Genomic DNA, 12,943 nt, shown 5'->3' with positions numbered 1-12,943 from the left:
ATGAACCTCTTTCTCTCTCAGAACGTATTTTCCATGCCATCTCTTCGTCAATTTGTTTTACTTTTATGGATATTTTTCAATTTTTTTTATAATCTTGCGTTCCTCCTTTAAAGCTTTTTCTGGTCAGCATGCTCTCTTGGAGGCCTGGAGATGAAACCTTTACTGTTGCATAACTGCGTCTAATTAAACTCTATTTGTGTCCATAAACACTTGGGGGTCACAGGATGGGGACAGCTGTCAGGAAGCGACATCATAAACACACAGAGCAGATGAGAAGTCTGTCCTGGTTCATAATGCACACACAAACACACACATACATACTGAGAAATGTGGACATTCACACACATATGATTCATAGTAAACTTACAGTAGGCAAAACTAGCATGTGTGTGAATGTTTTGTTTCCTGCTGTAGGTAAATATACATTCTTATTGAAGCCACATTAAACATTTCAACCTACCTACACAAACAGTACATCCCAACCCAATACACTGAAACACACACACACACACACAGACAGACTCTCATGATTTGTTAGCCCGAGGTGCTCCGTGGGAACCATCCTAAATTGAAGAGCAGAGCTCTCCTCCTCGTCTCCAGCAGTCTGCCGCCACAGACCAGGCCTAAACACAACCAGATGTGCCACCATCGATTTCGGATGACACACACAATAACACACACTCCTAATACACACTCTTAATATCCGTCTGGACTGTGAACACAAGACCACAAGATACATAAATGCTTCTATAGAGTTAAACTGAACTAAAACACACTCTTTGAACCCAACCATGAAACCAGCAGACCTTGAAATAGCTCAGATTTATAATATACTTCCCTTTAAGAAATATATACAAGCCATGTCCATCATATAATCAGCATATCCAAATGTGGCATGTGAGCATTGAAGAACACGGCAGCAAAAATATCCCTTTCCCTAATATCAACATACAAATTACATAGAAAGTTTTTTAGTTTTACTAAATCAGCAGTTTTTGTTGTGATTTGTTGAGACTAGACTGGTCACAGTGAGTCATCAGGTAAGCACTGAACATGACAGATCACTAGGGGCGAGAAAAACAAAAAAAACTTAAGCTCTAGTTGTAATTGAGCCCTCTGTGCTCCAGTCAGCATGTAGCAACCCATAAAACACTTTAAAGGCTTACTCAACACATAGCACAGTCAGGATTCAGCAGAACACGGAGGAACATGAGGATAGATCGCCAATTATCTGGGAGAGAGGACAAGATTTACAACAAGATCTGTCTCTTCTTCAAACACTGTGCTGGGTTGTGACTGTGGGCTGCTCAGACTAGAAATGTATTAGCTGCAAGCTTGCGTGTGTGTCCAAATGTGTGCGTGTGGATTTCACAGCAGATAGTGAAAGAGAAGTTTTGTGGTTTCTCTGAGTCTTAGCAACCGTGACTAACCTTCAGCAATACAAAATAACCCTGGTTACTATTCTGGTTACAACCCTTTTACCAGAAGTCAGCCTGTGTCAGCCTCATATTAAACCTACTCACTGACAAATATATCATACAGCTACTGTATGTTCACCTTAACATCCTTAATATGTAACATGAATATGATTATATAAAGTAATTTAATGAATTATTTTGGATATTTAAGCATGGAAACATCTGCTCTTGAGCATTAAATCATATCTTCCTTAGCAAATAAAGTTTCAGAGTTGTAGTGTGACTCTAGATGTCTACATTTCCATTTTCCAGGACTTCTTGTGCTATTTCCAAGCTCAAAAGCGCACTTTTCAGTCTTTTACTACAACTTTTAAGCCAACATGGACTAAAAGTCTATGATATTGGTGAGATTGTTTTGCAACAAACTGCTATTTCCAAAGTCAAGAATGAAGTTTCAGTCTCAGTGGAGTAAAGTAAACCTCAGGTTGTGTAATACTGGTTTGTTTGAATCTGTATATAAATATCCGTTTTAGTCTACATTTGAATGAATGAAATCATGGCCACCATTTATGCACCAAATTAGATCAGTGTACTGTAGCTAAACTTTTTTACGTTTCTTTTTTTTAGTTTAAGAGCAAAAAGTGAATCTGTGCTGAACAAAGGTGGCTGTAAAACACTACACAGGTGAAGTGTGTTTGTTTGTGTGTGTGTGTGTGTGTGTGTGTGTGTGTCTTGGATAGGATCTGGAGCTCTTCCAGTAAAAAATTAGGAAAACTTAATGGTTTTAATGAACATCTGCAGTATGAGTACCAGCCTCACAAGAGAGAAGCAATCAGGGGCAGGAGGCTCCAGGCAGGATGTGATTTGGACTTCAAGAGGTAGAGCCTTGCTGTCAGCTGGCTTTGACCCAATTTAACCCCTGAATAAACCACACAGTAAGTACCAAAAGGATGTTATACTGTCTTTATAATAAATGCTTTACTGTGCACAGAATAGAAGTCAACAATAGGTTGTCTGTATTTCAGATTAGGGGATTATCTAAAATTGGCCTCTTTTTCCGTTGAGACTGTAACATGAATCAGTCGGTTACAAGATGTCATCATGCTGGTTTGTTTATGGATCTCAGTTAATTATGCAGAGCCCTGCTGTGGGCTGCTATAAAACAGGTTTGTCTCAACAACAGCTGCTGTATTTAGGGAGTCTGTGACGCTGACTGTGACTTGTTTTTTTTATACATGGTCAGACAGTTGCTCTGTGGTATTGGGTGTAATTGCAGTCGGGTAGGGAGGGAATGTAAAGTGTTTGAGAGGAAGTGCTGGAATGCAGCATATTATCATGGGACATAATCATGCAATCATTTATTTTTTTAGGGTACAGACGGGTGAGGAGCAGGAGTGGAATAAAAGCACTAACAGTGATACCAGAGTTGCTGAGTCCAGCTTTTCTTGATGAAGCACTGCTATTATGCCCCTCCTGTAAAAGGTGATTATATATTTGGACGGCCCTTAAAATTCCTCTGTTGTTGTCCTTCCCCCCCTGCCCTCCTTTTGCACTTAAAACTAACATTCCAACCACCAAAATAATGCTACTAGCCCCAATAAACTTCATGACTTCGTGCAGCGTCCTCACCTGATTTTTGTGAACTTATCTCTTATATTAAAGCGCACTGCCTGTTTCTCATTTTCCGTCCTGTGTTTGTGTTTAAACCAGCTGTTTGGACGAGTTTCAACAAGAAGAGGAGGAGTGTGCATGTGGGCAGAAAGACAGACAGTGGTGGGAGAAGTACTCTTTAAGTCTTTACTTAAGTAAAATACTCCAAAAATACTTAATTACAAGTAAAAGTCCTGCATTAAACCTACTAAAGTAGAAGTACAAAGGTAAAAGTACTCACTGGGCAAAAAATGGCTGCTGTGACTGATATATTATTATGATATATGACTAGACTTTTTCAATATTCTCTAATCTTTTTGAGACAGAGAGAGGGAGGATGGGGAGGAGATGGAGAAAAAAGGGGGAGGGTGGGTGGCCATCTTTACCTTGGATACGAAGCACTCTGCGATGGCCACGGGGTCAGCGTTACACTTCTCAAGATCATGAAGAAGGTCCCTGAAACAATCAAATTCAAATCAAATTTTGATTTAAGAGCAACCCTTATTGTGACCAAAGTGCTTTACAGACCAGAAATGAAAAGAAACACAAAGAATATCAATATTTTATGTGAAAATGCCATAGACAATAGACAATATAAACTACTCTCCCATGATACATTGTTCCTAACAGGGAATTTCGGGAGCAAGAGTCACTGTTGGGTACAGAAATTAGGTCTTAGGGCACTTGGCTCTGAACAAAATGAGAAACTTCCATGAATTCAAACAGGCATCTCCCGTGTGCAGCTGTGTGTATGTGTGTGTGTAAGCCCATACTCTGGAAAAAAAATGGCCACTGTCGGGAGTTATTGTTTCATGGCTGAAGCATGAGGTCATTGTGACCACTTTAAACTGCTTTAATGCTTCCTTTTACAGGCCAGTTTGTCCGTGCATGACAGCTGAGAAATGAATAGGTGGGAGTCTGGGATAAAAGAGTACGTGTGTTTGTGCAGACCACCATGATGCTCGACTAGCCATCTCGTCTACACTACACACACACACACACACACACAAACACACAGTTTAGAGTGGTGCCGAAGGAGACAAATATGCAGACGGGGACTTATTACACACACACACACACACACACACACACACACACACACACACACACACACACACACACACACACACACCTGACTGCCACGACAACGCCCTTCCCAGAAATCAACAGGTAGCTCAGCCCAGTTTCACTATTTACAGGACATTGTTCATTAAGCCTGAGAAAGTCTGTCAGTGTATTTATGTGACGCCATGTTTTTCACTAAACTTTACCGACAAGACATTTTGAACGTTTTTTCTTTCAAACTGTGCTGATACTGTTTTTTGCATTGCTGAGATTGGGTGTAATATGAATTGAAAAGGAAGTATTAAAGCTATGTAGCAACCTAAGGTCTGCTTGTTGCTATATTGTTTAGTTTTTATTGTTCAAGAATGTTTTGAGGTCAAAGCTCGAAACTTGAAAACAGTCAAGTCTTTCGGGAGTCAAGCCAAATGTCCAAATTACAACTTGGAAACTGAGTTTCTGATATATCCGACCAAGCAAGGTAATAAAGACATCTCACATCAGCCCATTGTTAAAGGTGATTAAGCCCAATAAAATGTAATGGATATTGTGTTTTATTGCCAATAAACAGTTTTTTTTAACCAACGCTGTAATCATACAACTGTCTTGTGTTGTCCCAGTGATGTGAGTGCTCGCTGGTCAGACACATGGGAATCTTTCCAATCTCTACCATCCATCCAATATAACGTGTGTGCGCTGTACCTGTTAAAGTGGTAGATGTCCTGGATGTTGCCGAACAGAGAGCCTTTATCCTCAGAGCTCAAGGCCAGCCTAGACTGGTTACTGATACACTCCAAGTAGTCCTGCAGAGACAAAGAGAGAAAACGGTCATGTTAGAGCTACATGGCTGACATTTTGATGGCAAGCACACACACACTCGATTATGAAAGTCAACTGACACTGTGCCTCCTACACTTTCACCCCAGTAGCTTTCAAAGCTCACTACTTTCTTGGGCCACTTGATAATCTGTATGTCAAATTATGAATAGTCCCATTTTTAGAGCTCCTTAAGTAACATTTCTTTTGTTTAAGACTCATAGCAATGAAGCAATAGCAGTATGATTTTGGGATTTAAGAAATGTGTTTTTTAAAGATTTCTATCCAGCAAACAAAGGATTTTCTGACGCTGCTCTAAAGAGAAGCAGAATGTCTCCCAGTCCCAGCCAAATAAAAATGTGAACTTAAATAATTGCTCGTCAATAAATTGAGTCTCTTCAAAATAAATCAAATATCATTTGAAGCCCTGTACACTGTACACAGCTGCTATCGTGTTGTTGTTTTTACTTTCCTGCATACAAGAAAGGTTATTCCACTCATCATTTATGAGTCTCTATGCTTATTGTTTGTTTGGGTTATATTACCCAGTAATGTATACAGAGCAGTTTTTATAGAAATACATACTCTCCTCATACAAAAACAAAACTAAAACACTGTTGTTAAGTATGATGTCAGTTTTAATTAGATTTAAAGTGGGAGAGACAAGATGAAAATTTGGTCCAACTGTAGATAACAACTACCTGAACCCCTTATTACTGTTTTGTGTAAACAGCTTGATAAGGAAAAAAAACACAGGTCATCAGGTTTAGAGAACATGAATCCCTGAGTCAGACAAATGCTGGGAAATACAGGTTTAACATGGCTCCTTGATAATAAAAAAAAACAGGTCTATTCAAGAGGATTTTACTCTCTTGGCTCTTATCACTGCCTCTATCACTGTCGTTAGTGAGGAGTTGCTGATACGACTCTGCGTGATTAAACACCAGCCTCGGGTCTCAGTCTGCCCCTGCAGGAAGAAAGTGAGAGGTGGAGAGAGAAAGACTGATAGTACTGATTTTAACTGTATATTTCTCTGCTGGAAGCCTGCTTCTTCTGCATGCTGGTTATACTTGTTCAGTATGCTGCAGCACTACTGGTTGTCTTTGTGAGATGAGTAAAGTAGTAAAACTAGACTACTATTACATCTACTGCTGTCTCTGTGGCTGTCTCTCTGCTCCTTCATACAAAGCTTCTTGAGCTCTGATAACCAGCGTCCCAAAACACTGGAAACACCTGCACACATGAATGCATGTGTCCGCAAATGATATAAAAGCAGCTGTATTCGACTTTAAACCAGAAGCAGGTCTGGATGGGGGTTAGGGAGGAGGAAGCATCCTGGTGGCAGTTTTTAAACCAGACCTCAACCTGCATCTGGGCAGGACAGACATTACAACACTGAGAAAAGTACCAGGCTGCCAATGCACAAACACACACCCACTGATCATTTCAGCACACACCAAGACACCAAAGAGGAGAGAGAAAGAGTCTCTGTTTGCCTAATTTCCAGTCTACTGCTGTGGTAGTTTCTGTTCCTGCCCAGGTTTTATGTATTTAGCTACTATTATCATAATGGGCTGAGCCTGAACAGTCCATTAAATTGTGTTTGGTTAGGCGAAGGGGGGGATGTAAACAAGAGGCTAAATAGTCTCAGCTAAAACAAAGACTGGATAGTTTATTCGAGCTATGGGGTGAGTGCCATCTTGGATGTTTAGTGTTTAAAGGTAATGCAAGAGCTTTAGGCCAAGATTTTGGTTTTGAGGATTTGAGTTACACAATAAGACTAGCGGGCAGGTTTGGCGGTTATGTTTGGGGTCATGTCAAAGGGTCATGTTTAGATTTTGTTGACTATCGGAGGAAATGTGTAATGTGATGCGGTATTAGCGACGGGGTCACGGCTCTGACCCGGCCTGACCCATTCACTCATCACACTCAGCCAAAGCCTTGCCGAGCTCAACAATGGGCATCGCTCAGTTCGTTCATCCACAAACTTACACGCCTTAAGGTACACTCCCTGCTAAGCATCAGGCATAACATGTACAAACTTGATATTTTCTCGTGTTAACCATTAACCACCTCAAGTACACACTCCAAACACATCCCTCACTCTGCACCGCAGTAGGAAGTCACTCCTCCAGACAATGCCAAGCAAAAAACATCCAAATCTCATCGCTTTGAATGTTTCTGCAAACTGAGTGATGTTTATTTCCAAACGTTCCAGGTCTCAGAGTGGAAAAAAGGGGGAAAAGAAGAGGAAGAAGAGGGGGAGGAGGGAGCGAATGACGAGAGCTTTGTCTTTGAGGTTGTTTGTGGATAACGGACTGGCCTCATTACACACACTGATCGAGCCAAGGAAGAGGGATCACACAGAAAACCAAACAACAGTCACACACAGAAATGTACGGTGGCCCAGAGAGCTCAACACACTGCAACTAAAGAAAATACATGAAAATAGACAAAGAAAACATCATCTTTGTCAAAGGCTGCAGAGTGAGACACAATGGGAATTAGTTAGAAAACAACTGATGTTTCCAGGAACACTAAATATGGCAGGCCTATTCATCAGATATTAGTGTCCCTTGGAAACTTCTGCGTTTCTGTATTTGGCTGTGTTTTCTCACTTTGCAGCGTTTTGTTATTTTGATATTTTCTTTAGTCTTTGGTCTATTTGTGTGTGTTTTCTTACGCTGCAGTGCACTGAGCTTTCAGGGCCCCTGTAGAAATGTATTCCTTCCTGCCCCAACCGACAAACCCTGTGATAGTGAAACATGCACTGTGAGTAATCTAAATACACACATTCAGTTCACACACAGGCAGTCAATGAGTGTGTGTGGACCAGAACATTGCAGCTGACAGATGAAACACAGGTGAGCCCAGGGGAGTCTGGGTAAATATTTGTGCTGAGGCTGTCACACCCTCTTCCCTTGCAGGAAGCATCGTGGGCAAAGGGATTACTGAAACAGAGGTTGCAGGACCAGCTCACATAGGACAGTGCTGATAATAGATGGGTCTATGCGGTGCCTGTGCTGTCCAGCAGCTGTCCTCAGTATAGGTAAACCGTCATGTTAAAAGCTCTATTCATATGGATACAATTAGTGCAATCCATCCTCTGTGCACTCACTGGAACTGTCATTAAATGGGTGAAGAAAGACTAAATGCATGTGTCTTTTTCCAAAGTACTGATGAGGAATTAGCTGTCCAGCCATACGAATTGTGGTGTTCCAGGGCTGGGTGGTCTGCTTCTCTAATGCCAATAGGTGGTCTGCAGAGCAGAGGGTTATTAAGTACAGCTCCTAAGATCTGTTCAGTGTTTTCCTAACCTACTTTAGACATTGTTATCTCAGGGCTAAATCCCTCTAACTACCTTCCTCTCTCTCTCTCTCTCTCTCTCTCTCTCTCTCTCTCTCTCTCTCTCTCTCTCTCTCTCTCTCTCTCTCTCTCTCTCTCTCTCTCTCTCTCTCTCTCTCTCTCTCTCTCTCTCTCTCTCTCTCTCTCTCTCTCTTCCTCACCTTTGCATCCTGAAGAGGGGAGGAAAGGGAGGAGGAGCAGGACAGGGTGGGATCAATCAGGGGTGACAGGCCTAAACCACAAAACTAACCCTCACTCCCCCCACCTACCCTGTCTTTTGGGAATATGAGTTTCCTGCTTTCTTTTGACAAGTGATTCCTCGAATGAACCTTTTTAACCCCAAATTACAGACACATACACATAGAAACACACGCACACACAAACTGGCCCATGAATCCACAGCCTAGAGTGGGGGAGGAAGCACTGTTAGAGGGAGGACATAAGAAAAGGTGGGCAAAGCGCCAACACATGCAAAATACAAACATTTCCATACAGACATTTTATCATTTTCAGTCAATTTAAATTGAACTGCAGAGCGCAGATGCAAAACACACATCACATGTGTGCACCATATTTTAGCAGAGACAATATGAATTTTGAGTTTCATAGAGAACCCAAAAGAACTGAATACAAAAACAAAGAGGAGGGAAAGAGAAAGGAGAGCAACCTTTGATACAAACCACTACACCCAATCTTTAACAAAGCCACTAAAGCACTGACTAGAGGCAATGTGTATCCTTCCAGTTCAAAGCCAACCTCACAAAAAGAGTGTATTTATCTGTCTGTGTGCATAAAAAAGTTTTTGAATGTGGGCCTGTGGCTGCAGGACAAAGGCACCGGTGTCGTGTAACTCGGCCAAACCCCGCCTGCGAGCGCAGGTGACCTTATTGTATTAGAGGTTCCCAGCAGGCAACGAGCAGTGTGTGTCACGTGCACGAGGAAAATCACAAAGACCTCAAGGATGTGTGTTATCTGGTGATTTAAAGCCCCGTATTCCTCCTGAGAAGACAAAAGGTCAAGCAGGAGCTGGACTGAAAAACATTTATGACGTCACACTGCTGCTCGGACTTTAACTGGGTCAGCTGGCAAACATAGTTAGAACCTTCAAAAGGTTTCCAACTATATACTCCCATTTCTGCCTCCATTTATTTAATAAGAACAGTCGTGGAACAGTACATAAAATTGTCTAGTTTTTTAAACTTTAATGTTCTCTTTGATTGAATTTCGTCTCTTCTGGCTTCTAAAAATCATTCCGATATAAAACAACTGACAAATTCCTCTTTTGGTTGCACTGGCCACAATAAGTGGTTACACGCAACAAGAAAAGAGGGGTTTCTCTGTTTTAAGGGGTCACAAGCCGAAGAGGTATAAAAACTTTACACGCAAAATGAGAGATTTGATCATTTAAAGTCACTGGTGGAAATAAACTAAGCATTTACTTTTTTTTTTTTTAAGTACAGTGTATAAAGTAGTTAAATATAGCTGTAGCTCCTTGATGAAACTACAACAGAAAAATGCTGCGTACATTTTGATTTATCTGATAATATCATACACAATAGGTGCCATTTTACTACAGAATGAGTACTTTTACTTTTGATATTTTAAGAATATTTGCTGATAATACCTGCACTTTTATTTAAGTAATATTTTGAATGTGGGGCTTGAACTTGTACTGATACTTTTACTTCTTCCACCACTAAACAACATTGATTCTTCGGGGAAACAACCAGGATTTCATTAAACCTTTTAATATCCGTCCTGCAGAGAAGTCACATTTGGAGCTGATAAAATCTGCAAAAGCACATATTTGATGTGCTGCCAATATGTAGGATCCTTCTGTTTCTAATTTATTAAACAAGTTGTGTTTAATTAACATATTATTGTGGTTGAGTGCTCCTTACCTCTACAATGCTACGCAGGTCCTGGACGTAGGTTCTCTCTGTGTCCAGTATCTCCTGCACCACCCGGTCTACATATGTCCTGGGTCCCTGCACCTGACCTGTCCGCTCTCCTCCTTCCGGGCTCAGCTCAGGTTCTGAATGTTCTGTCAGAGTCTGCGCACTGCCCTGTCTCCCTTGTCCCCTCCCTGTGTCCATCCCTACATCTTTTCTGTCATCTTCCTCCCGGCATCCCAGCTGCCGGGCCGGCACCAGTTCCAACCGAATAGCCCCGGAGTCCCGGTCTGAGGTCACCGGGTTACAGTGAGGGGCAGGGACGAGGGTGGAGCGGCTGCCCAGCGAGCAGTGACTGTCCCTGGAGGAAGCAGAGGACGAGGTGGAGCTGTAGCTGATTGGCCTTTCGGTGCTGTCGGGAGAGGAGTCCATGCTGAGGGCAGAGCAGTAGCGCGAGGAGGTATGTCGGAAGGCTGGGTTGCGAAGGCAGCGGGCCGGTATGTCAACGGAGCTCAGGACTGAGCCGGAGTCCGGAATTTCAGGAAGAGGAGGCAAAACATCAGGCAGGTAGTTGTAATCGTCTAGAGAGGAAAAGGAGAGAAAGGAAGAGATTCTCGTCAGTCAATTTTATTTCAAATATGTCAATGCACCCACTACCTTCCTCATTCATTTCAATGAAACCACTGGGTTGTGAGGCTGCAGAGGGCTCCAGCAAAATATGAGTCTTACAAAAAAGTTGTTCCTGGCACAAGCTGTGTGCAATGTCAATGTGCAAATAGTGGTGTGCCTTGCTGTAATTACCGTGTAGAATTGGTATAATTTACTGGTTACTTTGCATGCAATTATTGCTTGTTGCCAAGAGATCCTTTCAAAGTTGCACAATCTGGGCTCATACTTGGATAAACTGTTGTATTCTGTCTTGGTTTTTAAGTATAGCTTCTTACTGGACTTCTTGTTTTGTATTTCCTCTAGTATCTGTACAAATCTATGGCAACACGCCCACAGCCATGCAGCCCCTTGTGTTGTTGTGCTGTAGTGCTATTGTTGGTATGAATGTCCCCTGAACAATGGCTCTGACTACTGCATTTTAAATATATGGGTGCCATATTAATCATGATGCCTGGGTATAATTACAGCAAAAAAATAAGACCACGGTCTAGACAACTGGTATCTCTAATACACGCCAACAGAATTGCTGTCCTAGTGTTGCTAAATAAATGGTTGCATATGCATGTTGTTGCTGTCTGTCACAATGACGCTTCTACTTGATTTGGGCCTTTTTGCAAGAAACTATTAAAGTTTTTGCTTTTTTATGACCCTTAGAACTCATTACTATTTAAATTTTCCCAACAAAAGACTCTCTTTGGATAAGACAAACGGGCAGACAATAAGTGTTATAAATCAAAGCAGACAGAACACAGAGTACAAATAGTACATAAACTAAAATATTAAGTGTAATAAGTTAAACTATTTCACTCTCTCAAACTAAGTGCTAAAAGACTCACTGTATGTAACTTCTGACACAATACCACTTTCATATAGTCTTACAGTCTCTATCTGTTTAGCTTCCCAATTCCTGACATTCCAGCTGACCACAGTCTGACTGACCACCCGCCATATGAGGGACCACCAGCTCTCCAAGATTTGTCCTCAGTTCCACCCAAAGAGACGTTTCATGTACAAGAAGCTGAACAGTGAGCGAAAACACACATAGTTTTATAGAGTCTAACGATGAGATTAACAGTGTAATACTGAGAACCACTTCACACTGAGGCAATGAATGAAAGCCTTATTTCAGGGGACAGGTTTGTGTGTTGTGTGTGTGCAACTACAGGAGTCTATTTGGCGTCAAGCCGGTGCCAAACTGGCTCACAACCCTGTGTCTGTGGAGAGATCCGTTAGGATATGATTACCGACTCCCTGGGCCCCAGTCAGGCCAGCTGAAGTGAAACCACACATGTAGCGTATCAGACAGAAGCCTTCCAAGTTTCCCTCAACATACTCCAAGGTCTTGCCTAGAAAGGCCAGCTCTTACAGGCAGAACAGGGAGCAAATAGAACAAAAAAGTAATGGAAGGACTACATGAGAGGGCCTCATACCTGCTCAGTGGGAGTTTGACACCCGTCTTTATCATCAAAGCTCGATACACCGGTGACCCGGATGCTCCGGTGTTGTGGCAACACTGAGATTCAGTGCCCTATTGGACGGTGTAGCTCTCTCGCTGCCAGCAGCACCGGTTCAGCCTAAACCCGTCTCACTTCAAAGCATCGAAGATCACAGACTCACGTTCAAAAACATGAAACGTGAAACTGAGAACAAGCACAAAGAATCCCGGTACATAGCCACTCTCTCACCTTTCAAATAGGTACCTTGGAGGTCTTTTTGCCATGGTGACACCTCTTTTGAGAGCACTTAAGCAGCGAGCATGCTTGTTAGACTGGTCTGTGATGCAAAGAACACAGGTTTGACACTGGCAACCACTACTGTACTGATACCAAGCAACTGACCCGGCATGATCCCACTCTACCTGGGACCGTATTTATGTATTTGGCAGCAAGTTTTAATATTTGGCCAGATCCAGTTTAAAACACCACACCTGACATATTATATACTTATAAATTTGTTATGGCGAACATGTTATAATTGCCTATTTATACTGTACATGCAGCAGACATTTATTAGCATTCATTAGGAGTTTCTGACCACTTGATTAATGTTAAAGGAGTAGTTTAACATTTTGTGAAAAAAAAACACATTTGT

General features: G+C 41.9%; 1 protein-coding gene across 3 annotated transcripts in view; it reads right to left on the bottom strand.

Moving 5' to 3' along the window:
• Window positions 1-12,943, bottom strand: part of LOC127368168 (pleckstrin homology domain-containing family G member 1) — a 41,116-nt gene that overhangs the window by 12,777 nt on the left and 15,396 nt on the right. For all 3 annotated transcript variants that reach the window (XM_051408690.1, XM_051408691.1, XM_051408689.1), the window contains 3 exons: window positions 10,193-10,764; window positions 4,833-4,933; window positions 3,455-3,524 (listed from right to left, as the gene is read on the bottom strand). In XM_051408690.1, the coding sequence (XP_051264650.1) occupies window positions 3,455-3,524; window positions 4,833-4,933; window positions 10,193-10,615 (594 nt within the window). In that variant the 5' untranslated portion in view covers window positions 10,616-10,764. The remainder of the gene's footprint in view (window positions 1-3,454; window positions 3,525-4,832; window positions 4,934-10,192; window positions 10,765-12,943) is intronic.

The sequence above is a fragment of the Dicentrarchus labrax genome, unplaced genomic scaffold, assembly GCF_905237075.1.
Source record: "Dicentrarchus labrax unplaced genomic scaffold, dlabrax2021, whole genome shotgun sequence".
NCBI classification, from domain to species: Eukaryota; Metazoa; Chordata; class Actinopteri; family Moronidae; genus Dicentrarchus; species Dicentrarchus labrax.
This window is presented reverse-complemented; position numbering and strand designations above follow the sequence as displayed.